At 46.0% G+C, this 27,306-nt stretch overlaps 1 protein-coding gene and 1 non-coding gene across 4 annotated transcripts in view; one reads left to right on the top strand and one right to left on the bottom strand.

Annotated features, from left to right (window-relative positions):
• C1QTNF2 (C1q and TNF related 2) overlaps positions 1 to 27,074 on the top strand; it is a 58,747-nt gene extending 31,673 nt beyond the window's left edge. The window contains exons 1-4 of one of the 3 annotated variants that reach the window (XM_043464805.1): positions 5,013 to 5,074; positions 18,197 to 18,259; positions 23,361 to 23,613; positions 26,304 to 27,074. In XM_043464805.1, the coding sequence (XP_043320740.1) occupies positions 23,370 to 23,613; positions 26,304 to 26,917 (858 nt within the window). In that variant the 5' untranslated portion in view covers positions 5,013 to 5,074; positions 18,197 to 18,259; positions 23,361 to 23,369 and the 3' untranslated portion in view covers positions 26,918 to 27,074. Of the gene's footprint in view, positions 1 to 4,934; positions 5,075 to 18,196; positions 18,260 to 23,360; positions 23,614 to 26,303 lie in introns of those variants that run through there. The other 2 variants (XM_043464806.1, XM_043464807.1) reach the window with 2 other exon arrangements.
• LOC122441086 lies at positions 16,427 to 16,529 on the bottom strand. The gene has a single exon (XR_006269229.1). It is a non-coding gene; the product is annotated as a U6 spliceosomal RNA (small nuclear RNA).
• Positions 27,075 to 27,306: the final 232 nt, after the last annotated feature.

Consider the following 27,306-nt stretch of genomic DNA (forward strand, 5'->3'; position numbering starts at 1 on the left):
TATTCGCTGATTTCCATGGTATAATTATTCTATGATGATTTCAAACAGCGGCTTGATGTCACTAAACTCAAACTTGGGAAAAGAGGCAAAGAATTGACTGCTGGCTCCAGAAAACCACCAGCAATGGATTCAAAGCAAACATTTCCTTCAGACTGTCCTAAGTTGAGAGGATTTCATGAAAGGGGAGAGATTTGAACCAGGCATTGAGGGAAATTGAATTAGGACACTTTTTGTGATAACTGACAGAAACAATCCCAACTAGCTTAAGGGGGGTGAGAGAGAACAGAGAATGTGAATGCTTTAGCGCAAGTCTCTGAACAAAAGGCTCTAATAATGTGGTCACAGGCTTGGAGCAGGCCCTCTCCAAGTGGCAGGCTCCCTGCTGGTGGCAGTCTAGGGCTCTATACTCAGAGTTAACAGTTCAGAAGAGAAGAGTGTCCTTCCATGGAGAGCCCATGGAAAGCCTGGCTGGCTTAGCTTGGGGGGCTGGCTGGTTCACATTCAGCCTCTGGCTCTTAACTGGACACAGAAGGAAAGGTCACAGGTCCACACACCTGGGCAGGCACTCAAACACATGAGAGTCATCCAATACAACCAAAGGACATAGGGATGCTGGGTAGATAAGAGCCATGCATTTCTTGTACAAATATGGGTAAGGCTTTGTGGAGGGGCAGAAGAGCAGGTAATGATTAGGGGGAACTGCGTAAGTGGAGGTGCAGAAACATACAAGGTTAAAGGTGCATTTGGGAGCCAGCAAGACCACCCGATCAAAGCGGAGGGGGCAGGGAGCAGGCAGGGAGGCGGCAGTTTTCAAAGAGAGGCAACATTGCCCCTCTCAGGACGTTTGGCAATGTCTGGAATTACTTTTGTTTGTCATAACTAGGGGCAGAGGCCTAAGTACTATCACCTAGAGAGTAGAGGCCAGCGGTAACATCCAACAGGGCACAGGACAGTCCCCACAGTGGAAGACTCATCCAGTCCCAGATGTCACTAATGCCAAGACTGAGGAACACCATCACATGGGAAAAACAGGAGAAATGTCTGGGAGGATGACAAATCACAGAGGGCTTTCAGTTACTGAGGCTACAAAAAGGCTGAGGATTGAGGCATTGTCCTATGGCTATTACACAGGGAGCAACAGGAAGACGTTGAGAAAGGCTCACATGGGTCTTCCACACTCTGTTCCTGCTGCCTGACACCTCTCCTGCACCTCCTCTGCCCTTGGCACAGTTGTCTCCTTTTTATTCCTGTGTGGCTCACCTTAAATGTTACCTACTTGAACGATCTTCCCAGACCTCCCAATCAAAATAAGTTCTCTTGCAGACTCCACACAATCATTTTCTCCCACAGTTCTCTCTTCTTTCCCTTCATAACTCTTACCATGATTTTGAATTCTGTGTTAAATATTTGAGTCCTGGTAGAACATCCGTCTTTGCATAAGTGGAGACCTTGTGTATCTGTTCACAACTGGGACACTCAACGTCAGAGTGCCTTGTGCACTGTAGTTGTTTGACACAATCAATTCAATTGATTAATTCATTTGCAGATTGACTATAGGGTGGAAGAGGGGCTGAGGGTAGGAGGTGAAATTGAAAGGGGAAAGAATTGCAGTCCTCTGGATTTCTTCCCTGCTTGTTCCTATGTGCACTCATATTCCTTCTCTGACTTTTCTGGCACCTGTACTTCACAGCATAACATACCAATTAGGGTTCAAGTGAAGAGATAAAACTCTTCTAGCTATTTTAAGGAAACATGGAATTAACAAAGAAAATCAAGTGAGTTCAGAATCAGCACAGAGCGAGTTCTGCCTGGGCATCCAGGAATGATTCCCAGAACACCATCCATAGTACTGGACCCCCACGCCCCCCTGCCCCACACACACATCCAATCGGGAAGCTAGAGTTCAGAGGTGAACTGGCCCAGTCTCTGGCTACAGGAACGCACCATCCTAGATATAATCTGGAGACCAGGAGCTACTGCCAGAACTCCAGAGCCATTCTGTGCCTTTTGGGCTGATCCCAGCAAAATGGATTTCTCCCAGGCTGTTGCCTCCTCTCCAAACTCAATCAGTTTTTCTTCCTAACTCAGTTTTGAATTCAGGTTTTGCACAAGCACACAGGACTAACTAAACCTAAATCTCAAACAGGAACCCAGCAGCAAGGAGCCTAGTAAACGGGTTTTTAGTTTTCCAGCCATGGCATCATCAACTCAATGGACATGAATTTAAACAAACTCAGAGAGATAGTGAAGAACAGAGAAGCCTGGCATGCTGCAGTCCATGGGGTAGCTAAGAGTCAGACATGACTGAGTGAGTGAACAACAAGAACCTCTGCGGTAGGGGATGGCACACTCATGAGAGGCGTGGACAGATGTGGAAAAGCAAATTTACCCTGGCAGGCACATGGCTGCCCCTATCAGACTGTAAACCCTCTCTGGTCATCAGTATCCTAATGTATTCATCTTCTCTCATTCAACGGTGAGCATGTTCTCCAGACATGAATGAAACTGTGAAATGAACTGAACTGAATCAAAGGCGGGAAGCCTTCTCATTTTTTATAACACATTGTACTTTTCCTCTGACATATTGTATTTTGTATCTTAATTTGTGCTCACATTCATTTTCCTGTAGACCAGAAGTTCATCTCCCTGTCTCCACATTCATAACAGGTCATACATGTTTGTGGACTGAATAAAAAACATAAATAAGTTAGTGAGAAGAAGTCCTGAGCCCCCATGTAGCTAGAAGCAGCTCCCGAAATAGCCATGTCATGAATATTTTAGATTTCCTGCTCTGTGAAACCATCACCACTGCAAAGACCCACAGGACAAGGTCCCCGGGAATCTCCTCGGCTTCAGGGGACCTGGGTTCCAGGGCACCTCCAAAAGTTGGGAAAACATCCACTCCCATTAACGCAGCCAGTAAACACTTGTTAGATGCTTGCCCGATGCTAAGTGTGGCACCGCTGCCTTTCCCTATGCTATTCATTAACCATTTTCTGGCCAACAAGGGTGTGCCCCTGATCTCAACCTGAGTCACAGTGGAGCCCCGTGGATAACAGAGAGATTCTTACCTACCCTAGGAGAGGGGCTTTCCTGAGCCCTTTAGATTCTGAATGGCCTCCAGGCATCCTTAGCCAGGTTCCCTCACCTTGTCTATTCCTGACACATCTGGGAACAGACCAAGGTCCCCTTTCCAACCACCTGTGAATTGAAACACTAAACTCCACTTCACATGTTATCACATGAGAGTTTAGAGCTCTCACTCTCTCAACTCCCCTACACCTAGACAAGCCCCCGCCATCCCTCAGGCTCAACTGAACGCTGCTGCCCCAGGTCTTCCCCTGACCTCCCAGTTTCATATTCAGTATCTCCCTCTTCTGTAATACATTTCACATGAAGCCACCTGAATCATCCCTACTAGATTATAAATTCCACAAGGCCAGGCACCAAGTCTATTTGGTTTACCTCTAGATCCCCAGGTGGCTCAGTGGTAAAGAATCTGCCTGCAATGCAGGAGACACAGGAGACATGGGTTTAATCCCTGGGTCAGGAAGATCCCCTGGAGGAGGAAATGGCTACCCACTCTAGTATTCGTGCCTGGAGAATCCCATGGACAGAGGAACCTAGCAGGTTACAGTCCTTAGGGTCACAAAAGAGTCAGATACAGCTGAGTATGGGTGCATCTAGATCCCCAGCACCTAGATGGGGGCTGACACATACTAGATGTTTACTAAATGTTTGCTGAGCCCCTAACTTTCATCCTCAAATAATATTTACTTAATATTAATTCTCTACATAGCTCGATGGCTTACCAAACCTCTCTGTGAGAGAGTGTCACAACTCCGGGGGGAAAGACAGAGCAAGTAATGTAATTATTATTCTCCCTACTTTTCAGAAAGTGAAATATTACCCGAGGTAACTGATGTGTCTACAGTGGTGGAACCAGCATGAGAATTTGAATGCATATCTGCATTAATAAACCCTGGGTCATATACCATCTGTTCATCAGATGCTCTGGCAGCCAGGTGAAATGCTGGTAGCTAATGAAAGAAAGCAGGGGAAGGAACAGGGAAAAGCAAAAGCCAGGCCTCTAATCACTTTTCTTTCCTCTGGTGTCTGCTTGCTACCTAAACATGGTCACCCTGCCCATCTGGGGGCTGGGGTCCTCCAGCAGGGGCATGTCTCTCAAGGACCTGAGGCTGGGCCAGAGAGTTAGTGAGGTCAGTGAAGCCTCATCCTATGGGGAGGAGGGAGATGAGGGTGGGGCCACAGGGGCCCCCATCCATTATTATGTGTGTGCATACATTCACATCTGGACAAAACCCACACCAAGGTACATTTACATATAAACACTGCACAAACAGGTGCCTCACAGTATCATACACATACACATTGATAAGCAGTCATTGCCTACTCATACACACATTTAAACGTGCACCTAACATAGACATCCAACCACTAGTGTGTACATACCACAACTGAAGAGCACTTCTGTTGCACACCAAGCTACAAGCTTGGATATATGCATGTGTATGTGCAGACATAGCCCTGATGTATATTTGGACACATGCTCTTATGCACACACACACATAAAACTAAACACATACACATAATTCATGATCTCTCTGGAGCACCCTTACATTCAGTACACATGGAAAGGTACTCTGTTATAAGCTGTCACGTCCACAGTACTCTTAGATTCACAGTGAGACGCATGCTCACACACAGGACTCATTAGACACGTGCCACATACCCACACCCTTGCAAACGCCAGGATAAGGATCACTCTCCTGCACAGACATCTTCAAAAGCACTGACAAGTTCTACGCACGGTACGATCCATAGACACAATCAAGTTGTCACAGGAGCCGAAAGGTTTTTCCAATCAGAGCCCAAGAGTGCGCGGCCGCTCTGCGGGCCAGCCCACGTGACCGGGTGGAACGCTCTCCCGCCCATGACGGGATGGGAAAAGTATGCCTGGGGCGGGTGCCGGCTGGGCTGCAGCAGCGGGAGGCGGGACGGCCCAGAGCTTCGTGGCTGCAGACGCCCCTGGACGTGGCCGGCCGCGGTGAGGGTAAGTGTCCACACGCGGTCCGCCCGGCCCGCACCTCCGCTGCCCTCCGGCAGGGACATTAAGTGCGGGCAGGGAGCGGGAGAATGCACAATGACTGCGGGGGTAGGAGGAAGTGCGAGGGAGGGAACCGCCACCAGCCCCTCATCGCAGGCCGGGCAACCCGCAGATTCCTGGCTCTCGTCCTCTGCCTTATGAATTACAACAGGAATTGACATTTACTGAGCGCTTACAGAGCCTGTGGCAGGATCTGTGCTCAGTGGTTTTCTTGATAGTAATGGTAATAGCTCGACGGTTTGTTGAGCGCTTATTTTGTGCCAGGCCCTGCCAGCATCATTTCCGTGACAACAGGTTATCCCCACCTGCAGAAGGGGCACCGGGTTCAGAGACAATAATGACTTGCTCAAGTCACACAGCTAGCCGTTGGTGGTAAAAGGATTTGAACCCTGGTAAGTCTGAGCCCAACACCTGAGCTAACAATCATAGTTACCTATCAAGTGCATTATTTCATTGACTCTTGACATTAATTAAATATATCATTCAGATGGGCAAGCTGAGATCTGCAACCCGCAAGCTGAGATCTGCACTCAGTTCTTCACAATGCTCTTCACTCTCCCTCCCTGCTGCCTCTCTCCAAGCCTTGTCTTATTTCCTTTGTTCTTATTTCTCCATCCCCACTGCCACTGCCCCTTTCTGGGACTGCTCCTCTCACGGCTCAGGTCAGGCCTTTGCACAACCTCAGCGCAATCCTCTGCTCTTTGACTGCAAAACTCTCCTGCGTCGAATCCTTCAAGGGTCCCCTCCTTAGACCTGCCATCTCCCAGAGACCCCACTGAACACAACCTTGCCTATCTTCCAGTCCTCAAGCCTTAGGGTTACCTTTTGTTTTAAATGACACAAAACAACATTTATCTTAAGAAATTCACACAGTATATAAAGGTGGAAAGTGAAAAGTAAAAACCCACACACCCTTTCCCAATTCTGGGAGGTAACCCCTTTAACAAGATGTGTGTCCTTGCAGAAATTTCATATATATATATATATATATATAATCTGCCTATATATACACAATATAGATATACATCTCTATTTATCTGTATCTGTCTTGTTTAACTCAAAGAAGTCATACTTGACATTCCCTGCTGCAACTTGCTTTTTCATCTTTCTGTATCTGCATATCCTTTGTTCCTGTGTATAGTGTGCCATTACACAAACGAATTCTCTTTCACAAGTCTGGGGCATCTTGAAAGCCACTCAGCCTCCATGAGATATTCAGTGAGTTCCCCCAGGAAGTTACTTCTTTCTCTGCACATCCCTCCATTCTTTCTTATCTTGCTGTTCCTCCTCTCATCTTCACCTGCAGACTGGACATAGATGACTGGACCTTCTCTGCCACAGTCCCAGGCTCAATGCTTTCTACTCCCAAATGCTCATTGATAGCTTCCCCTACTCCTTCCTCCAGGTCAGAGGCCTGCTAAGCTGGCATTGCCTCCATGAGATAAACTGCTTCATAAGTCAGATTTCTGTTAATCAAGTTCTAATCTAGGTTTCACTTGTGAAGGGAATTCTATGCCAAATATTTTTTCAAGAAAATAATCTTCCTTTGGACTTGTGGATTGCTATAACTGGCTTATACTACACACACACACACACACACACACACACACACACACACACTGGCTTATACTACACACACACACACACACACACAGAGTTGCCCAGTTAGTTAAGGCTTGGGTTCTGTCATAGCTTTGACCTGGGAAAAATGAGTTCACTTTTCTGAGCTCTGTATTCTCTCCTGCCAAATGGGGATGACAGAACCAGCCTCTTAGAAGTTTGGGGAAAATGAAAGGAGAAAATGAACATGAGAGCTCTGAAATAGGAACACACAACTTATATGGAGAACACATATGAAGAATACCCTCTTCCTCTAGATCAGGGGTTGCAAACTCATATGCCAACAGAGACCATGCATGATACATAAGTGAACAGGATGCATAGCATTTAGGAGTGGTGAGGACTGGACACTGAAGAACGTAGGTCCTGGGTATTAGTTTGCTAGGGCTGTCTTAGCAAAGTAACACAACTGGAGGGCTTAAACAACAAAAATGTATTTTCTCACAGTTCTGGAAACTAGAAGTCTATGATTAAGGTGATCGCAGATTTGATTTCTTCTGAGGCCTCTCTCTTTGGCTGGCAGATGCCTTTTGACTGTGACCTTACATGGTCATCCCTTGATCTGGGTGTTGTGTCCTAATCTCCTTTTATTATAAAGATATTAGCCATATTGGATTAGGACTCATCAATATGACTTTGACATTAATTACCTCTTTGAAGATCCTGTCTCTAAGTATAGTCCCACTCTAGGGTCCCAGGGGTTAGGATTTCAACACATGAATTTTGGAGAAACACAGTTCAGCCCATAACACCTTGTCCAAGAGGCAGTCAATTGGTGCCCTGCCAGAATGTTGCCAGGTCCTCCAGATCCTGAAAAACAGCTGGAAATCTTTTTTTTGTTTCAAACTAGTTTATTTAGGGATTCCATTTTCAGTCCACAATAGACTTTGTGTATTTCCCACATATTCTTCACTCATTAATTCATCTATTTCTGAAGGGTTATGGAGTGTCATCTTGATCAGCCAACCATCTTCATAACAAGTTTTGTTAACAAGTCCTGGGTTTGCTGCTAGAGCTTCATTAATTTCAGTTACTTCTCCTGATACAGGAGAAAAGAGTTCCATAGTAGCTTTCACAATTTCCAAAGCACCAAATTCCTGGTTTGTTCAATTTTGTCCCCAATTCAGGCAGATTACAGTAAACATCTCCCAAAACTTCCTGTACAAAACTGCTGATTGCCACTGCTCCAACACCATTTTCTGTTGTTACCCATTCATGTTTTTCTGTGAATTTCCACACCATCTTCAGAGCGGGGTCCCCAGGGCCATGGTGGGCAGGGCACGTTGGGTGCAGAGATGGTGCGCAGGGAACAGACCACAGCCTGAACACTCCGTACTGGCTGCTCACAGCGCCACGTTTGCAGGGGTGCCTGGAAATCTTTTTTTAACTGAAATACAACTGACTTAGGATATTAGTTTCAAATGTATAACACAGTGATTCCATATTTTTACACATTACAAAATAATCACAATAAGTCTAGTTATCATCTGTTACTATACAAGTTTATTACAATGTTATTGACTATATTCCCTAGGCCGCATGTTACATTTCTGTGACTTATTTATTGTGTAACTGGAAGTTTTTATCTCTTACTCTCCTTCACTTATTTCACCCATGTCTCCTCTGCCTCCCCCCGGCAAACATCTGTTTGTTCTCTGTGTCTATGACTCTGTTTGTTTTGTTATGTTTTTCATTTGTTTTGTTTTTTAGATTCCACATGTAAGTGAAAATCATATGGTATTTGTCTTCTCTGGCTGGCTTATTGCCTGTGACATAAAATCCTCTATGTTCATTCTAGGTCTATCTATGTTGTCACAAATGTCAAGATTTCATTCTTTTTCATGGCTGATAATATTCTATATCTTCTTTATCCATTTATCTATCAATGGACACTTAGGTTGCTTCCATATTTTGGCTATTGTAAATAGTACTACAATGAACATAAGGGTACACATATCTTTTCAAAGTGGTGCTTTTGTTCTCTTCAGATAAATACCTAGAAGTACAATTTCTGGATCATATGGAAGTTCCACTTTTAATTTTATTAGGAACTTCCTTACTGTTATCCACAGTGGCTGCACCAATTTACATTGCTGTCAACAATGTACAAGGGTTCCCTTTTCTCCCCATTCTGTCCAACATTTACATGTTGTCTGTTTGATAACTGCCATTCTAGCAACTGTGAGATGATATTATGGTTTAGATTTGCACTTCTTTGATGATTAGTGATATTGAGCATCTTTTCATGCGTCTATTGGCCATCGTTGGGAAAATGTCCATTCAGGTCCTCTGTTCATTTTTCATCAGGTTTGTTTTTGTTTGCTTGTTTGTTTTGCTGCTGAGTTGTATGAGTTCTTTGTATATTGTGGATATTAACCCTTTATCAGATATATTGTTTGCAAATATCTTCTCTTGTTCAGTTGGTTGTCTTTTCATTTTGTTGATAGTTTCCTTTGCTATGCAGAAGCTTTTTAATTTGATGTAGTAACATTTGTTTATTTTTACTTTTGTTGCCTGTGGCTGAAGAGACATACTAAAAAAATTATTGCTCAGAGTGATGTCAAAAAGCATACTACCTATGTTTTCTTCTAGGAGTCTTATGATTGCAAGTCCCACATTTAAGTCTTTAATCGATTTTGAGTTTATTTTTGTATATAATATGTGAAAGTGGTTCAGTTTCTCAACATCAAGTTTGAAGAGGCTGTCTTTGTCTCATTATATGTTCTTGCCTCCTTGGTCATAGATTAATTGACCATACAAGTATGGGTTTATTTCTGGGCTCTTTATTCTGTTCCGTTAATCTAAGTGTCTCTTTTTGTGCCAGAGCCACACTGTAGCTTTGTAGTATTGTTTGCAATCAGGGAGCATGATACCTTCAGCTTTGTTCTCCTTTTTCAAGATTGTTTTGGTTATTTGGGGTCTTTTGTGTTTCCATGCAAATATTAGAATCGTTTGTTCTAATTCTGTGGAAAATGCCATTAGTATTTTGATAGAGATTGCACTGAACCTGTAGATTACCTTAGGTAGTATCGTCATCTTAACAATATTAATTATTTCATCCATGAGTACTATATATCTTTCCATCTGTTTCTGTCATCTTTAATTTCTTTCATCAAAGTCTTATAGTTTCTAAGTACAAGCCTTTTACCTCCTTGGTTAGATATATTCTGTATTTTATTTTGAAATCTCGATTTTAACATAAAATCTCCCAAATTTTACATTGGCAACAATTTCAAAGTTAAAAATAAATAAATAAATGAATGAAAGCACAGTGCAGTCTGTGGTTTGCATAAGGCCATTGATAAGCCAGCTGGTCACCTCTTGTCTAGATTATAACTTCATCAGTGGCAGGACCATCTTCCACAGCTCTCAGCCAGAAGTCCTTGTACATTGCAATCTCAACAAAAAACTGATCATTGAATGATTAAATTCCAATTTTAGATCCTTGTTTAAAGTAGGGTACACCTATAGAAATCCTGCACCTTTGCATTCATGCCATGCCATAAAATCACCTCAACTGTTACAACTGCCTTCGATGCTGTTTATCCCAAAGCTCACAACTTTTCAACTCCTCACAAGGTCACTGTTCTCACCATTTTACAGATGAGGACACAGCAGACCCAGGTCTGCTCCTTTATCCTTCTCCCATTATATCTTTCATTGTCTTCAAATTTTATCATCATATCAGAATAATACCATTATTAATATTACTGAGGGCTTACTGTGAGCTATTTACTGAATGATCCTATTTAGTATTCACAATTACTCTATAATGAGGTATGAGCAATCAAATTATTCATGGAGACATTCCTAAAGTCCTCAAATAATTCAAATTGATGTAACTCAATACTCACCTGCTGAAGGATGACAGGTATTTCTGCTTACCTATTAGAATATCCTTGCAAGGTTCTTGACAAATTTCACATATAAAGTGAAACAATAAATATTTCTATACCATGCTTTTTCAAATTTAATACTTCAAATAAGACCATACACATGGTTTTTCCTATTTCACAGACAAGAAAAGTGAGAGCTTAAATAATGTTACAGAGGTCAAACAGCTAGAAAATGACTGTTAACCACTTCTTTTTTTTTTTTTTTTTTTTGCCAGGGAAACAGGTGATGTCTTTCTTTTTTGACTTCTGAACTGTGTGCAGACTTGTGTTAACCACTTCTTAACCACCAGTCCAGCCGTGTGCTCTCAAAGGCTAGCATTGTGTCACACCTTTAAAGTTACCCTGAATGCCCATCATGGCCTGACTGGAAGTGAATTCCTAGAAACCAGCAAGCCCAAGGAAGTCAAGGAAACCAGTTTTTTCTCCCCAACCCCTCAGAGTACAGACTTTGTTCCTTTCCCTTAGTTCCTGAATCCTCAAGCATAGTCCCTTCCATACCATTCCAAGGGATCATCTAGTTCCCAAATTTCCTTCCTCTGCCTCTGTATGGTCCTGGATGCTCCTCTAGGGCTCCTAGATCAAAGAGAAAGGAGGAGCAAGGCTTGTTTCTCTCCTGGTCACATAGGTATGCCAGTGGGACCCTCAGTATAACCAGATCATGTGCCCTATAAGAGCAGCACCCACATCTTTCCATCTTCAGATCCCCAATGTCTAGGCTCCAACACAATAAGAATAAGCCACACCATTAGGCATCCTTTCTAAGTCACGGTACCAAGTATTTGCATACATGATAGCCCATTTGGCCCTCCTGTCAGTTAATGAGATCAACACTCTGACTGACTCCCCTATCTTTGTTCTGTGGAGCCTGAACATGCCAAATGGATCAGGGGTAGGGGGCCAAGCCAGACACCTCCATTCTTCCCTCTTGATGGAATGGCAGGAGTGAAGGCCAAGCCTCCATAGGACTCTCCTTAGGTAGCAAGAGACAGAAAAACAAACTATCTTACTTGAAAATGGAGAATTTATTAGGAGAATACAGAGGCTCCAGGTGAAATGCCACAGGACTCATGGAGAGGTGAGGGTAATTTTTCATTGATTCAGTTTCTGGTGGTGACAATTTTAAACAAGGTCTGAATTTTTGTATCATGTTTCCTTTCAACTCCATCATCAAAAAAAAAAAAAAAAAATCCATCACCTTGTTTGCTTTTCAGAAGGACAGAATAGGCAATGCTTTTTTATCTCTTCCCCTATACCAGGCCTTACTCTAGGAAAATTAAATCCTTATAAAAGCCTTCTAAGTTAGGTACCATTATTATCCCTCCCCCCCCCCATTTTGGAGGGGGGATAAGGATGAGGGAGGGAGCATAAGTAACCTGTAGAAGGACCCATAGCTAGTGGCCAGTGCTGCAAGTGTGAAATACACACTGGGCTTCAAAGACTTAGTGGTAATTAAAGAATGTAAAATGTCTCAACAACTTTTACACTGACTACATGTTGAAATGATGGTATTTGAGATATATTGGGCTAAAATAGCAAGAAAATTAATTTCATCTGCTTCTTTCTCACGTGGCGGTGAACCCAATTAAAAAGACACATGTGACTCATATCCTCCTCCTATTGGGCAGCACTTTGGAAGGCCACGTAGAGGGCAGAACTCAGTAAAAGCTGAACACAGGGCTCTGAACACGTTCGGGCCTCCTCGCCCGTCCTCACACCCTATACATCAGCTGCCTGCTTCTCTCACTAGGGTCTTTGGTCTCCAGGGCAGAGAAAGCTGTGGGTAGCACTGCAACAGGAGAAGGCAATGGCAACCCACTCCAGTGTTCTTGCCCGGAGAACCCCAGGGACGGGGGAGCCTTGTGGGCTGCGTCTATGGGGTCGCACAGAGTCGGACGCGACTGAAGCGACTTAGCAGCAGCACTGAAACAAGACGGCTTTGGCTTCAGCCGCCTCAGAGTCTGACTCCGACCGCAGCTGAGGTCCCATGTGAAGCAGCCTCGGGCCCAGAGAGCGGGCTGCACGCCCACCACATGTCACGCGTTTTGGTGTGTAAGAAATTGGCCCTATATGTCAGACTTGGTGGCATACTGCAGTGCCCGTCAAGCTGACTTCCGGTGTGCGGTCAGCGTTCCCAGCTGAGGCAAATCTCGCGAGAGCTGGCTCCTAAGCCTAGTTAGGAGTTTTGGCGGTGGACCCTTTTTATTCTCTAGACTGAGCCAAAAACAGGGGCAGAGGGTGGGAGAAGGAGAAAGCAGCAAATCAGATATTTTCGGAGGTCTCCTGGCAAGTAGGCCCCATGACTTTTAATCCTTTGTGTCTAGACTCGGTGCTGCAGTGTTTCCACATGGGCATCCGTCTCCAGATACCAGGAAAAGGGGGACCGGTTCCGTGAGCCCTATGGGAGGACCGGCAGCCAGCCCCTCTCTTCCCATCGGGCCTCTCTCAGCTTCTCAGAGAAGCTGTTTCCAATTTGCTTCCTGGAATTCAGGGAGGGCATGCAATGTTTTTCATCATGGAATTTCACTCCCATCAACGTGAATTTTCAACGAGCAAGTCCCACCCCATTCCCACCACCAGCCCTTTTCTTTAAACTGCAAACACAGGGATTTTCAGAGTCAGGTGTCCTTCCCCTGAAGCATTCCAGGGGCTTCTGCTGGGAGGTCAGGAAAGTGCTGCTGTTAGTTCCGCTGCAGTTGGTGGCAGTTATTGTTTTAAACAAGGCTCTGACTTTTGTATAACGTTTTGCTTTCAACTTTGGTTATCTTATTAGATTCTCAAAAGAACCCTGTAAGGCAGCCAGGGTGAGGGTTATGATCTCCATCTTACAGGTGAGGAAGTGGAGGCCCAGCTAAGAGGAAATGACTTTTCCAAAGCCACATGGCCAATGAGTTACAAAACTAGGACCGGGACCCACCTCTTCTGAATCCAAGACCAGTGGTCTCCTTGGGTTTCCCTCAGTAGCCAAGTGTGGCTTTGTCATCCTTTTGCTCCTGTTGCTCTTTTATTACATACGAGTGACCATTTCATTCAAGGCTGTTGAACAGCTGAGCTGAGCTCTGGGCACTGGTGACATAACAGAGAGCAAGATAGGCAGGGCCTCTGTATTCCTGGACCTTCCACTCTAGGGGGAAGACAGACAGCAGAAAGTTAATGAGCTGAGAAACAAAAAAGATATAATCACAACTTGGGCCAAGTGCTTTGGAAGGAAGATCAGGGTGGTCTGAGCAAACAGGCAGGGGTGGGCCTCTCTGAGGAGGCACTAGCCCTAAGACCGGAAGCATGAGGCAGGCAGCTCTTTGAAGGCTTCCAAGGGAAGGCAGTTAGGCAGAGTTCAGAGTTCTCTTCAGCTGCTGAACTTTTACTTGGTCACACTTGGGACTAGAAGCTTTGAATGCATTAGCTGTTATTCCTGCGCAAACTCCATGAGTCGAGTATACTGTTATTCCCATTGGATAGTTGAGGAAACTAATGACTGTGTTTCCTACAGCTCCTGGCACTGAGAGAAACACCACCTTAACCTGTCAGCATGTCACAACCTAGCTAACAGGTCAAATTTATTTGAGCACAATTTATATCTTCCAGTCTCCAAGGAAGATTGTGCAAAACTCAGCTCAGCAGCCTCAAGGCCCAGACAAGTGTCTCTGGAGTGTGCACTGGCGGCCACATTCAGGTGGAGGCAGTGAGAGACCCATGTCCCCGCTGCTGGCCCTTCTCACGTCACTTTGTGAATAGAGGGCCCCTGGGAATGAAGCCCTGAGGACCATGAACAAGAGCAGGGAGGAGGTCCTGACAGTGGACCTCAGGCCGAGGCCCTTTAGCTCCTCCTGTTTTCTTAGAACATAAAGCTTTATGAATCATTAGCTACTTAACTGAGAGATGAGGAACTCAGGGACTGAGCAAATTAAAACCAGACTGAAGAACTTCATCCAAGTTCAGCACCTCATGATTCCATTTTAGGGGTTGAACCAGCTAATATTGTTTTCCCTTCGGCAGGAAAACTACCATGCAGCCTTCCCTGTTCAACTCACACCAGCAAGGACAGTTTAGGAACTAAGAGAGTTTTTTTCAAAGGATGAGGAAGGGGACTTCGCTGGTGGTCCAGTGACTAAGGCTCCATACTCTAAATTTCAGGGGCCCTGGATTCAATCCCTGGTCAGGGAAATAGATCCGGCATGCTGCAACTAAGACCCAATGTGACCAAATAAATAAGTAAACAAAATATAAGGAAGGACCAATACGTTTTTTTCTTACCAGTTGAACAGATATTTATGGAGTACCTGCCATGTGTAAAATATTCTGCAAGCCCTCTCCCCAGAGGAGGGGTGGAGCCCTGTGCCCTATGAGGTAAAAAAGAAGGTGGTGGAATGGAGCTTGAAGACCAAGGGGTGGGTTAGAGCTTGGCCTGAAGGGGAGGGGAGTGCAGGAAGAGAGGGGACTAGCCTGGGTTAGGATGGAGGCAAGGGGCCATTTCCTTTAGGTCCACATCAGGGGTTCCAATATTTGCTCTTTGCAGCCGGCAGCCACTGGAGTAAGACTGTTCGGAAAGTGATGTGGCTGAGTTACATTTGTAAATGATCCCTCTGGCTTGAGCAGGCGAATGGCCATCAGGGGAGCAAGGGACCTGGGCAGAGGTACTTGCCAGGTCTAAGCAGGGAATGAGCTGATGGTGCTTGGGAGGAGGTGCTTTCTGCACCCTCATCTTTTGGTTCAGCCCCTGGGAACACCCCATCAACCTTCCAAAGGGGCATCCCAATGGTGGGATGTCAGGGCTCAGGAGACTGCTCCTAATCACCTTGGCTAAGCCACGTTTGGGCCCCTCAGAGGACAGGAGTTTCCCTCAGATGTCAATCTCAAATATCCCGAGGGAGAAAAAGCATCACTTTTACATTTTCCAAATTATGTATTTTATATATGTGTGTATGTTTGGCATGTGTGTCTGTGTGTATAAAATGATATAATAAAAAGATATCAAAGAAATTTCTCTATTGCTGTGCATGGCTTTGGCCTATGCTTTAAGGTCTCTGCTATGATTTGGGATATTTAGGAAGAAAAATCTAAGAAATGCTGACATAATGGAAAGCATTTGCGCATTAGGGTCAGCCAAACCCAAATTCAAATATAACTTCTGCCGCGAACTAGTTGTATAAACACGAGCAAATTAGCCTCTCTGAGTTCAGTTTCCTCTTCTATAAATCAGAGAAGGGAAAAAAAAAATAGCAGAGAAGAAAACAAGGTGTAGTAGATTACACGTCGTCTCCAGAGCCTGTCAGACTTGGGTTCAAATAGTCTCCCCAGAACTCAAATTGTGTGATTTGGGGTAAATCATTTCACTTCTCAGAGCCTCTGTTTCTTCCAATGAAAAATGAGACAGTAAGTTTACTGCCTTGTAGGGTTTATTGTAAACTTCAAATAAAATAATTCCAGTAAAGAGCTTTGCACAGTGCCAGGAACTTTTTAGGTGTCCAGTTAAGTCAGTTTGCCTCTGTCCCAGTTTCCCTCTCTGTAACCGATCAGGTTGGATTGGATGGTCCCTTGAGGCTCTCCTCAAGTTTAATTCTAAATTTTTAAAATATATTTATTTTTAATTGGAGGATAATTGCTTTACAATGTTGTGTTGGTTTCTGCCATACATCAACATGAATCAGCCATAGGTATACATATGTCCCCTCCCTCTTGAACCTCCCTCCCACCTCCCACCCCATCCCTCCCCTCTAGCTTGTTACAGAGCACTGGTTTGAGCTCCCTGTGTCATATAGTAAATTCCCACTGGCTATCTATTTTTAAAAATAGGGAACGCTTCACAGATTTGCATGTCATCCTTGTGCAGGGGCCATGGTAATCTTCTCTCTATAGTTCCAATTTTAGTATATTTGCTGCCAAAGCGAGCACCTAAGTTTTATTTTTAAAACTCAGCAAGAGTTCACTTGTCTGGATGCCTAGGCACTTGTCCATTCTCCACGCACTCACCCCTAGTTTTTTCACCACTGTGGTGTGGAGAGTAGGCTGGGAACAGGGCTGTGTGGAGCTGGTTGTTTTGGAGGAGCCGCAGAGGGAAGGAAACTCTCCTCTCCCTCCCTCTGGGTTTGGAGTCAGAACCTAGTCTCCCCGCCTCTATTTCCAAAACAGTTGCTGGCTGGAGCTGCAGGAACCTTCATGCTCCAGCTCAGAGAAATCCCTTCCTCCCGTCCAGAGCCCCATGCCTCCACCCAGCCCTTGGGGCCTGCCCTGGGCCAGCTTCACTGAGCCAGATCCCCTGCTGTCCACAGAGGCTGGAGAGCGGAGCCTGCTCCCTCTTGCCGGGCTTGTGTGTCCGGAGTAGAGATGAGAAGCAAGAGGGGAGCCAACCTGAAGCACAGGGTTCCCCTTTCACCTTTCTCTCTCCTCTGACCTTCTGTCTTTCCTGCCTGTCTTACAGACTCTCTCATCTGCCTGGAAGACTTGCTCCCACCTGCTTCCTTCCTTCCTTCCTTCTTCCCTCCTTCCCTCGTCCAAATACCTGCAGGTTGCAACTTTTCAAATTATTTCAAATCTGCTTTGAGAAGTGGGTTTCTCTTCTGGGGTCTCAGATGTGTCCCAGCTCACAAGTAACACCAAGACTAGTTTTGCAAGACTCCTGTCAAGCAGACAAGGGAAGACGATGGAGCCTGGGGACTCTAGGACACAGTTTTCCAAAAGTATATCAAACATGTAAGTTTCCACCACGTTTCCTAAGTCTACCTCCCGTCTCTACCACTGACTACATGGCCCATGTTGAGCACAGTAGGCACCAGAAGACAGCAGCTTAATTAAACTGCAGCTTAATTTTTGCCTCCCTCTGCTCCTTTATAGGGATTTCCCTATAGCTCAGATGGTAAGGAATCTGCCGCATTGCAGGACACCCAGATTTAATCCCTGGGTCAGGGAGATCCCCTGGAGAAGGAAATGGCAACCCACTCCAGTATTCTTGGGTACTATAATGCTCCTTTATAGGGCTTCCCAGGTGGCACTAGTGGTAAAGAACCCACCTGGCAATCCAGGAGCCATAGAGTTTGATCTCGGGGTCAGAATATCCCTTGGAGGAGGGCATGGCATCCCACTCGAGTATTCTTGCCAGGAGAATCCCATGGACAAAGGAGCCTGAAGGGCTCCAGTCCATAGGATCGAAGAGTCAGACACAACTGAAGCAGCTCAGCACACATGCCCCTTTATAATTTAGCCAGTGAAGGTGTTGCAGAAACCAGTACTCGAGAAACCAAGCACCACACTTGGAGAGTTGGAGAACTCAGGTCTATTATGCCAGCGGGCCCAGAGGAGTTAACACTCCAAGCTCTGAGCCCCGAACAAAGTTACAGAGTTTTTATACATGGACAGGCATGATTAAGCAGGTTTTCAGGTTTGCAGGGGCTAGGACAATTGCAAAGAGCAGGACAAGGGTGAGTGAGATAAGCTCCAGTTCCTAGTATTGTGAGTCCCCACTTTCTGAGGCTTACATGATCTAGACTTTGCAAGGAGCAAGCTGAGTTACAGAGGCAGAAGGCAAAGGAGGTAAAATTTTAACTTTTCCTCTCCAAAGGTGCTCCCCCTTCCGCCTGACAGTCTACTCCCAGGTAATCTGCTCTTCAATCATCATTCAAAGGTGAGGCCTCCTCCTGTCCCACAGTGCAGCCATGATGCTGGCTGGGACACCTTAGCTAACTCTTTCCAGGTTGAAGGAAGGAGCAGAAGAAGCACTAATGGGACAGATGGCAGGGGTGGGTGTGGTTCCTGTTTCATGGCTGGGATAGGGCTAAGCTCCCCTGGACCCGGCAGAAACGATGATGTCTCTTTCTTGGGGGTACCTTCTGTGGGGGTCCTAGGGTGTTCCCAAGTTAAGCCCTCTGACTGTAACAACAGTGAAGCAGTCTGTCACACTTTCATTTTGCAGGCAAGTCCAGGCTTCTCATTTTCAGATAACCCTGCATGATTATCCCTGCTGGGCCCTTCACTTCCTGTCCTGGTCCCTCTGGCCCAGGCTGGCTCCTACTGCAGAATGTCTCGTACCTTCCATGTACCAGGGAGGGTGAGAAGGCAGTCTGCTCCCTCCTGTGCCCCAGAGAGCTCTCTTCCTCCTTCCATGCGGCAAGCAGCTGCTCTCCCAGCCGCCAACTTGGCATGCAATCCTCAGATGCATGTCCACAGGTCTCCCCCTCCCAGCCTCATGGGTGGCATTTTATATATATATATTTGGTTGAGCCAGGTCTTTGTTGTGGCGTGCGGGATCTTTAGTTGCAGTATGTGAACTCTTAGCTGCAGCATGTGGGATCTAGTTCCCTGACCAGAGATCTAACCTGGGCCCCCTGAACTGGGAGAACAGTATCTTAGCCACTAGACCACCAGGGAATTCCCAGAGTTTGCCTTTTAAAATCCAAGAGTGCCCAGAGTCATGAAATGAGCTCTCAAAACCATTCCTTTGGATTTCCCTGGTGGTCCAGTGGTTAAGAATCTGCTTGTCAATGCAGGGGTCATGGGTTTGATCCCTGGCTCAGGATATCCCTCAGGCCCTGGGGCAGCGAAGCTCCTGAACAACGGCGACTGAGCTGGAACTCTAGAGCCACACTCCTGAGCCTGCTCCGCAACAAGAGAAGCCAGCACAGTGAGAAGCCTGTGAACTGCAACTAGAGAGTAGTTCCAGCTCGCTGCAACTGCAGTAAGCCTGTGCCTAGCAATGAAGACCCAGTGCAGCCAAAAATAAGTGAATAAATAAAAAGAAAGAAAAAAAACTTTAAAAACAAAACAAGAAAAAAAGGTCCTCCTTTGTCAGTTCTTCACTTTGGCCTGACCCCTGGATTGAGCATGCAATATGTCCTCTCATATGTCCTGGTGCCCAGATGAAAATATGGATTTTTAACACACTCTTTCTATCACCCACTAGGTCTTCTTTTCATCCTCTCCAAAGGACTAGATCCCCAGGGCTAACTTGTGCCCTTGTTGAGTCCCTTTCCTCACATCAGGCCACAGACCTTCCTTGCACCCCAGCAGAGGCTCTGTCCCAGGGTGTCTGGCACCGTAGTCCTGTCTGGAGGTCTCCAAGGTTTCCAAATTGCACAAAATTTCGTAAGAATGGGTGTGCACTGCCACAGATGACAGTGTTCTTTATTGAAAAGTGATATTAGGAAGGGGTATGGAGACATGAAAGATATACTGTCAGCAAAGTGAAACCTTTTTTCTTTCCTTAATTAGGACTACAGAAATTGAAAAGATAGTAACTTTGTTACTACGTGTTATTTAAGGCAGTGTCTGGTACTAAATCATCTCTCCCTGGCCAGGGACACTTCTGTGACATTTCTTCTCTGAGGTCCAGAGAAGGAAAGTGACTGGTGCAAAGTCACCAGGTTGGTGAGCCACGGAGCTAGAACTAGACCAGCTCCCCGAGTCTCACTCCTCTTCCTGGCAGGGGAGGCCTGGTCTTCTCTCCTCCTCATGTGTTCCCAGGGTTAAAGATTTGGAGGGGCAAGGAGGAGGGGCAGAGTCAACCTGTTTCCAGAGCCAGCGCAGAGGTCTGGACAGGCTCCCAGGCCCCAGGCAAAGCAGGATGTGAAGGGAGCTGAGGGCCCAGGAGGGAAGTGTGAGCCTTGAGGGTGAGACCTGAACAGTGTTTCAGCTTTACTGCCAGTCCTACGGTTGCAGGAAGCCCTGTCATGCTTGAAGGCTCTGATGAAGTGGTCGAACGAAGGTTATGTGGGAACAGAGAAGCCAGCAAGGCTTTGCATCTTTTAAGAGAGGGCAGAGTGGAGTCTGAGAGTCTCAGTCAGCATCAGAGGTGAAGGGGCCTTAGAAATCATCTAGTCTGTGTGTGTGCTAAGTTTAGTCGTGTCCAACTCTTGAGACCCTCCCCCCCTACATGGACTGTAGCCTGTCAGACTCCTCTGTGCAAGGGATTCTCCAGGAAAGAATACTGGAGTGGGTTGCCCTGCCTTTCTCCAGGGAATTGTCCTGACCAGGGATCAAACCTGCGTCTCTGGTGTCTCCTGCCTTGGCAGGTGAGTTATTTATCACTAGTGCCACCTGGGAAGCCCAGGTTGCAGTCAAATGGGTCCCTGGACCACCAGCTTCAGCATTCCTCAAAATACCTCAAATCCTCCAGCTCCAACGCAGACCTACTGAACTGCAAACTCTGGGGGCTGGGCCCAGAAAGCTGGGTTTAGACAAGCCCTCCAATTGAGTCTGATGCACACTCGAGTGTGGAAACCAACCCCTTATTTTTGGTAGATTTTTTTTAAGTTTTATTTTTATTTTTGGCTGTGCTGAGTCTTCATTGCTGACTTTCTCTAGTTGTGCCTTTTGAAGTGTGTCCCTTATGAGAAAAGACCCTGGAACCAAGGACAATTTTATTGCAGAGTTCTGGGTCTTCCTCAGTGCCTAAAGCATGAAGGCCTAAAGATAGATCGTGTTTGCCGGGTCACACAGGAAGCAGCCAGACTTGGAGGAAGGGCTGGTCCCCCAGGGTATCTGGGAAGGTCACTTCCTTGGTACACAGGCTTCGCATTTTGTGTCTTATCATGCTTCAGAACATGGGATCTAGGGCGTGCCGGCTTCAGTAGTTGTGGCACGTGGGCTTAGTAGTTGCAGCTCGAAAGCTCTAGAACCCATTCTCAGTAGCTGTGGCCCACGGGCTTAGTTACCCTATGGCATGTAGAATCTTCCTAGACCAAGGATTGAACCCATGTGCCCTGCATTGGCAGACGGACTCTTAACCACTGGACCACCAGGGAGGTCCTCCAATCCCTTATGTTTCAGGGGGTAGAAACTGAGGCCCAAAGATGAAAAAGGGCTTACCTAAATTCACAAAGCCAGTTACCGCTTCAGAGCCCATCCTAGAGGCAGAAAGTCTTGCTTAGAATATTCCCCCTCCTGGTTTCATTCCTAGGAGAGAGACTATTGGTTGCAAAGTGACTGAGTCAGTTTGTTGAGAGATCTTGAATAAGTGGCTTATTTCTGCTCTGGACCTTGGCTTTGGCATCTTCCCAGAGAGGGGCTGGGGTAGATAATCTCTGGTCATGTAACACTCTGGTCTCTAGTGTGATCATGTTGCCACTGCCCCAGCCTTAAGAACATGGCGTGAAATTAAGACTTATTGAGACTTGCAAAGTGTCCCCCAAAATTACATCCCACACTTCTTATCCAGGAAGCTATTGTAGGATATGTGTCACCAAAATGAGAGAGTGAAAAAAATAAAATAAAAGGAAGGCATGGATTTGTAAAGCAGGAGATAAAACACGGGAGAGAGGCAAAGAGAATCACCATGATGGTTATAAAGGAAAATCCTGGGCTGTAAAGTGTGTACACAGTTGGAACAGGAGGAGGGAGGGCTCTGGGACTTACGTCTTCAGGAAAATAGATGGGAGAGGTAAATTATCTGATATATTTGATAATGTACAAATTAGTGATGTAGAAAACTAAGCAAATAAAATTATTAATATCTCCAGTAAGAAACGTGTATATAATGAAGGAAGTGTGATTATAGTATGGTGCTTAGCTTAGCAGTAAATAATAGTTATAATACTTCAAAGAGTGAATTTTGGTTTAGTCAAAAATTATGTTTAAACAGCACGAGGGAGATAACAGGGTCTTTGAGTGATGCAAGAGGGCTGAATCCTCATCTGTCATAATAGGAATTCAAAAGGCAATGTCTGAAATTGATGGGACCTGCCTGGTGGTTCAGTGATTGGGACTCTGAGCTTTCACTGCAAGGGGCACAGTTTCAATCCCTGGTGAGGGAACTAGAATCCTGCATGTTAGACAGCACAGTACAAAAGAAAAGAAAACAACAAACAACTTTAAAACAGATAAAAAGAAGCTACATAAGCATATTATCTTTTAATGTCAATAAATTTCTTAAGAAATAGCCAAAAGAGTTTGGGGGAGGGGAGAGGGTTGATGTGGAAGATGGGTGGGGCTGAAGATTACGCACGGTTATTCATTATAAGCTTTATGTTATTATTTGACTTTATAACAATGTGAGTATATTATTTTTATTATTCTTTAAGTGAAAAAAAAATCAGCGTAGCCTGGAGCAAAGCACATGTGCTCTGGCTCTTCATGGCCTCAATCAAATCCCAGCCCTGCCACGCTAATTGCCTGCCTTAGTCACCTTGCGAACGTCTCTGAGCTCCCTTTCCTCCTCATATCTATTCGGTTAGGATGCTATGAGGTTAAGTAACGTGTGGAAAGCTCCTGGCCCAGGCCTGGTACACAGGGAGCCCTTGGCAGAAAAGCTGTGCCCATCGTCTCCCAGTGCTGCTCAGGCTTGCGGCACCGACACTCAGAACTGATGCCTCACTTCTGACCCGCTAATGTGCTGCCCCGAATCCTCTAGCATAGTTACAAATCACCACCAGCAGTCTGAAGTGTCTCTGCCCTTGTAACTTCCCATTCAGGCCACATATTGGAATGAAACCATGGATCGATTCTCTTCATCCACAGCTCCTCCCCATCAACGGTCACTGGGCTCAGTCCTGCCACTCCAGAGCACGAGGATGTGAGGATGAGTGCCTCCCCCATCCAGGACTCCTCTAAAGTGTATTCTGAGCCCATGACGTGGCTCAGCCAGAGATATCCGGGTGTGAGAACACTGTCCGGCTACTTGCTTGTGATGTGAGAGAGAGGGAGGAGCAGGTGCCCTCTCTTACTCTGGTGACTGACCTCCAGCTAGCTCCGTGGCCAGACTCACCTACTCACAGCTCTCTGCCCTCCCGCAGGTGACCACCATGATCCCCTGGGTGCTGCTGGCCTGTGCCCTTCCTTGCGCGGCCGACCCACTGCTGGCTGCCTTCGCCCGCAGAGACTTCCAGAAGGGCTCCCCTCAACTCATCTGCAGCATGCCTGGCCCCCAGGGTCCACCCGGCCCCCCAGGAGCCCCAGGGCCCTCAGGAATGGTAGGAAGAATGGGCTTTCCAGGCAAAGATGGCCAGGATGGCCAGGACGGGGACCGAGGGGAGAGCGGAGAGGAAGGTAAGAAGCCCAGGGCCTGTCCCTCCTGTTCCCACCTGTTGACAACTGCTGCTGCTGCTGCTAAGTTGCATCAGTCGTGTCCGACTCTGTGGGACCCCATAGACGGCAGCCCACCAGGCTCCTCCGTCCATGGGATTCTCCAGGCAAGAATACTGGAGTGGGTTGCCAGTGCCTTCTCTGCCTGTTGATAACATCTGACTCAAAAGGGGTTTGCAAAGTTATGAAAAATAATATGTATGAATCTTATTTCCTTATAAACCAAACTAATGTCTCTTTAAAAAACAGAGTAGGAATTATCCAACAGTCCAGTATTTAGGACATTCCACTTCAGGGGGCACGAGTTCAATCCTGGTTGGAAACTAAGATCCCATACATTGCACAGCACAGCCAAAAATAATTTTTTTTAATTAAAAAAAAAAAGGTGTATTCTCTGGAAAGGAACAGTGAGCCTCAATTTTCTGTTCTTGCCCCATCTGCACTGTTGATTTGCTCAGTGACCTTAAGCAAGTCTCCTGAAATAGTACTCAGAACTCTCTAGGTAGCAAGAGACAGAAACCCAATTTAAATAAATAAATAAAAATTAAAAAAGAAACCCAATTTATCGCCCCAAATGGAATGTATTGGTTCATACAACTAGAAAGTCTGAGAGCCAAGCTTCAGGAATAGCCGCATCCAGGAGCTCAAATATTGTCAAGGCTTTGCTTCTCTGTACACTGGCTTGGTTCTCACAAAGGCTGGAATTTATGAAATGCCCACTTGATCCATAGAGCGATTCTCAGGAGGACTGATTCTTCTTGATCACGTATTCATTCTGAACCAATCACTTTGACCATAGAGGTGAGGTACCACCATTCGCTAGGACTGGGTCAAGTGCCCACCCCTGGGTGTGAGTGTGTGTTGTGTGTGTGGTGAGGGCAGTTGATCACTGTGATTGACAGCCTCGCTAGGACCACATTCAGTAGTGAACAGAAGTTTTCCAAAGGAAGGGGTGCCAGGCAGACAACAGACAAACTGGAAACTGTTCACTCCACCTCAGCATCCTCCTGTCATCCTCCAAAGGTTATCACTATTAACTGGTTAAATGCATACCTGTTCTGGTATCTTTCTGTGTATTTACATATATATATACTAATACAAAACATTGCCAAGTACTTAGCATAAGCAATCTGTTTCCTGTAAACTAGATGTTCAGTAAGAAAATGCTGTTTGGGAATTTATTTCCCAATTACTTAAAATAGGAAAAATTTTAATGCATTACACATTAACCCAAAACTCTAAATCACACACACAAAAAAGGCCTGTATATATACATATGAAAAGCAAAGCACCTTGTTAGAATGTAAAATATCTGCAGCATTACTTGCTGATCACCCAGTTCATAGGGTGGTTAACGGACCCTTGCTTTGTGTGCAGTGACGCTAAGACACTGCTTACACCTGGCAACCTCCAGCGGCAGGCTCCTTAATTGATCCAGCATGTTTCCCTGACGGCTCAGCGGGTAATATACTGGCAATGCAGGAGACACAGGAGACCCAGATTCAACACCTGGATCCGGAAGATCCCCTGGAGGAGGGTCTGGGAACCCACTCTAGTAATTCTTGCCTGGAGAATCCCCATGGACAGAGGAGCCTGGCAGGGATAGTCCAAAGCATTGCAAAGAGTCAGACACGACTAAGCATAAACATGCTTTCCAAAACATCTGCCCACCCCCCTAGCTCTGCCAGCCTGCCAACTGTTTCAATTAACCACTGTGTTTGGATATGACTCCAGTTACTCATCCATTTTGTTTAAAATGTAAAATGTTGTACTGCGTTTGGGGAACATAAATACATATGTTTTTATATAATCATCAGCCAAAAATACTGTGTTGAGAGAAATGCACATTATTAGAATAAGGGAATTAAAAACTCAGAGGTGTTCTTCAGGCACACATTACCATGGAAATGTTCTGTAGGATACACCAAGTGTATACATCTAGCAAATGGTTACTAGGTGCCAGGCACTCAAAAGTGCAAAGTAATGGGCATTGTGGTTTCCTTTGAACAAAACAGAGTTTCTGCCACCTTCTTTTTCCACTTAACAGTATATTTTAGAGAAGTTTTCATATTGTATGTGTAAATCTGTGTCATTTTTTTTTTAAAACTCCTGCAGAGAATTGCATATAAGAGATAGACCATAATTTTTCTCATCATCTCCCTTTGGATAGGCATTTAATTGTTCCTAGTTTTTGTTATTGTAAGCAATGCTGCTGTAAAAACCCTTGTCCACGTGGGCAGGGATCTCGGGCACTGGTCAAGGATTTCACGAAGGTCAGTGCTTTGAAGTCAAGAGGCTTCTTACAATTCTTGTCTCAACCCATTTTTAGCACAGCCTGGGGAAGGGCTGACCTGGCAGACAAACCAGACTCTTCCTTCAAAGGCAGGAGGACAAGGGAAGGGCATGAATTATGACAAGTTATCTTTGCCCCAATCTACATGATGCTGGAAGGTGAATATTACCATTCCCACTTTACAGATAAGATGGGAGAAATGCCCCTGGTGATACCATCATGATTTCATTTCTGTGTGAGTGCACAGACTGTGTTCTTTCCTTTCCCCAAAGCCTTGTGTTCCAAGAATGGAAAGCCAAAGCCCACCCTCTGCCTAGTTCTCTGAGGTCCCCTCCATAACACCAGCTGTTCTGTCTTCCAGGCTCACCTGGCCGGACAGGTAATCGTGGGAAGCCAGGCCCGAAGGGCAAAGCCGGGGCCATTGGGCGGGCCGGCCCACGTGGCCCCAAAGGGATCAGCGGTGCCCCGGGCAAGCACGGGACACCCGGCAGGAAGGGGCCCAAGGGCAAGAAGGGGGAGCCGGGCCTCCCGGGGCCCTGCAGCTGCGGCAGCAGCCACGCCAAGTCGGCCTTCTCCGTGGCGGTGACCAAGAGCTATCCTCGGGAGCGGCTGCCCATCAAATTCGACAAGATACTAATGAACGAGGGCGGACACTACAACGCTTCCAGTGGCAAGTTCGTCTGCAGCGTGCCGGGCATCTACTACTTCACCTACGACATCACGCTGGCCAACAAGCACCTGGCCATCGGCCTGGTGCACAACGGCCAGTATCGCATCCGGACCTTCGATGCCAACACGGGCAACCACGACGTGGCCTCAGGCTCCACCATCCTGGCGCTCAGGCAGGGGGATGAGGTCTGGCTGCAGATCTTCTATTCTGAGCAGAACGGGCTCTTCTACGACCCATACTGGACCGACAGCCTCTTCACGGGCTTCCTCATCTACGCTGACCAGGACAGCCCCAGTGAGGTGTAGACGGGCCAGTGCTGGGTCTCCCAGTAGCTCCTGGACTTGGGCTTCCAGCACAAGACCCCTAAACTGTTGCGGGCTGGAAGTCGGGAGCATCTAACCTCAGGCTGACCTCCTCCACCCCTTTTTCCTCCATCATTAAATCCAAGCTTTTTTATTCATCCTTCCATCTATCCATTTGCTAATTTTCTTAATAGGCACGATGTGACAGGCACTGCACTACACTCCAGAAGGTACCTCAGTGAACAAGACAGAGAAAGGTTCTCCTTACATTCTAACGGGAGAAACAATTTACAGACAACAAATAGTGTAATTATTGTACCAGGATGGAAAGGCATGTGCCTTGGTGGAGAGTCATAGAAGAACAGGAGACAGGGAAGTGGGTGAAATTGTTT

This window comes from Cervus canadensis, chromosome 4, assembly GCF_019320065.1.
Source record: "Cervus canadensis isolate Bull #8, Minnesota chromosome 4, ASM1932006v1, whole genome shotgun sequence".
NCBI classification, from domain to species: domain Eukaryota; kingdom Metazoa; phylum Chordata; class Mammalia; order Artiodactyla; family Cervidae; genus Cervus; species Cervus canadensis.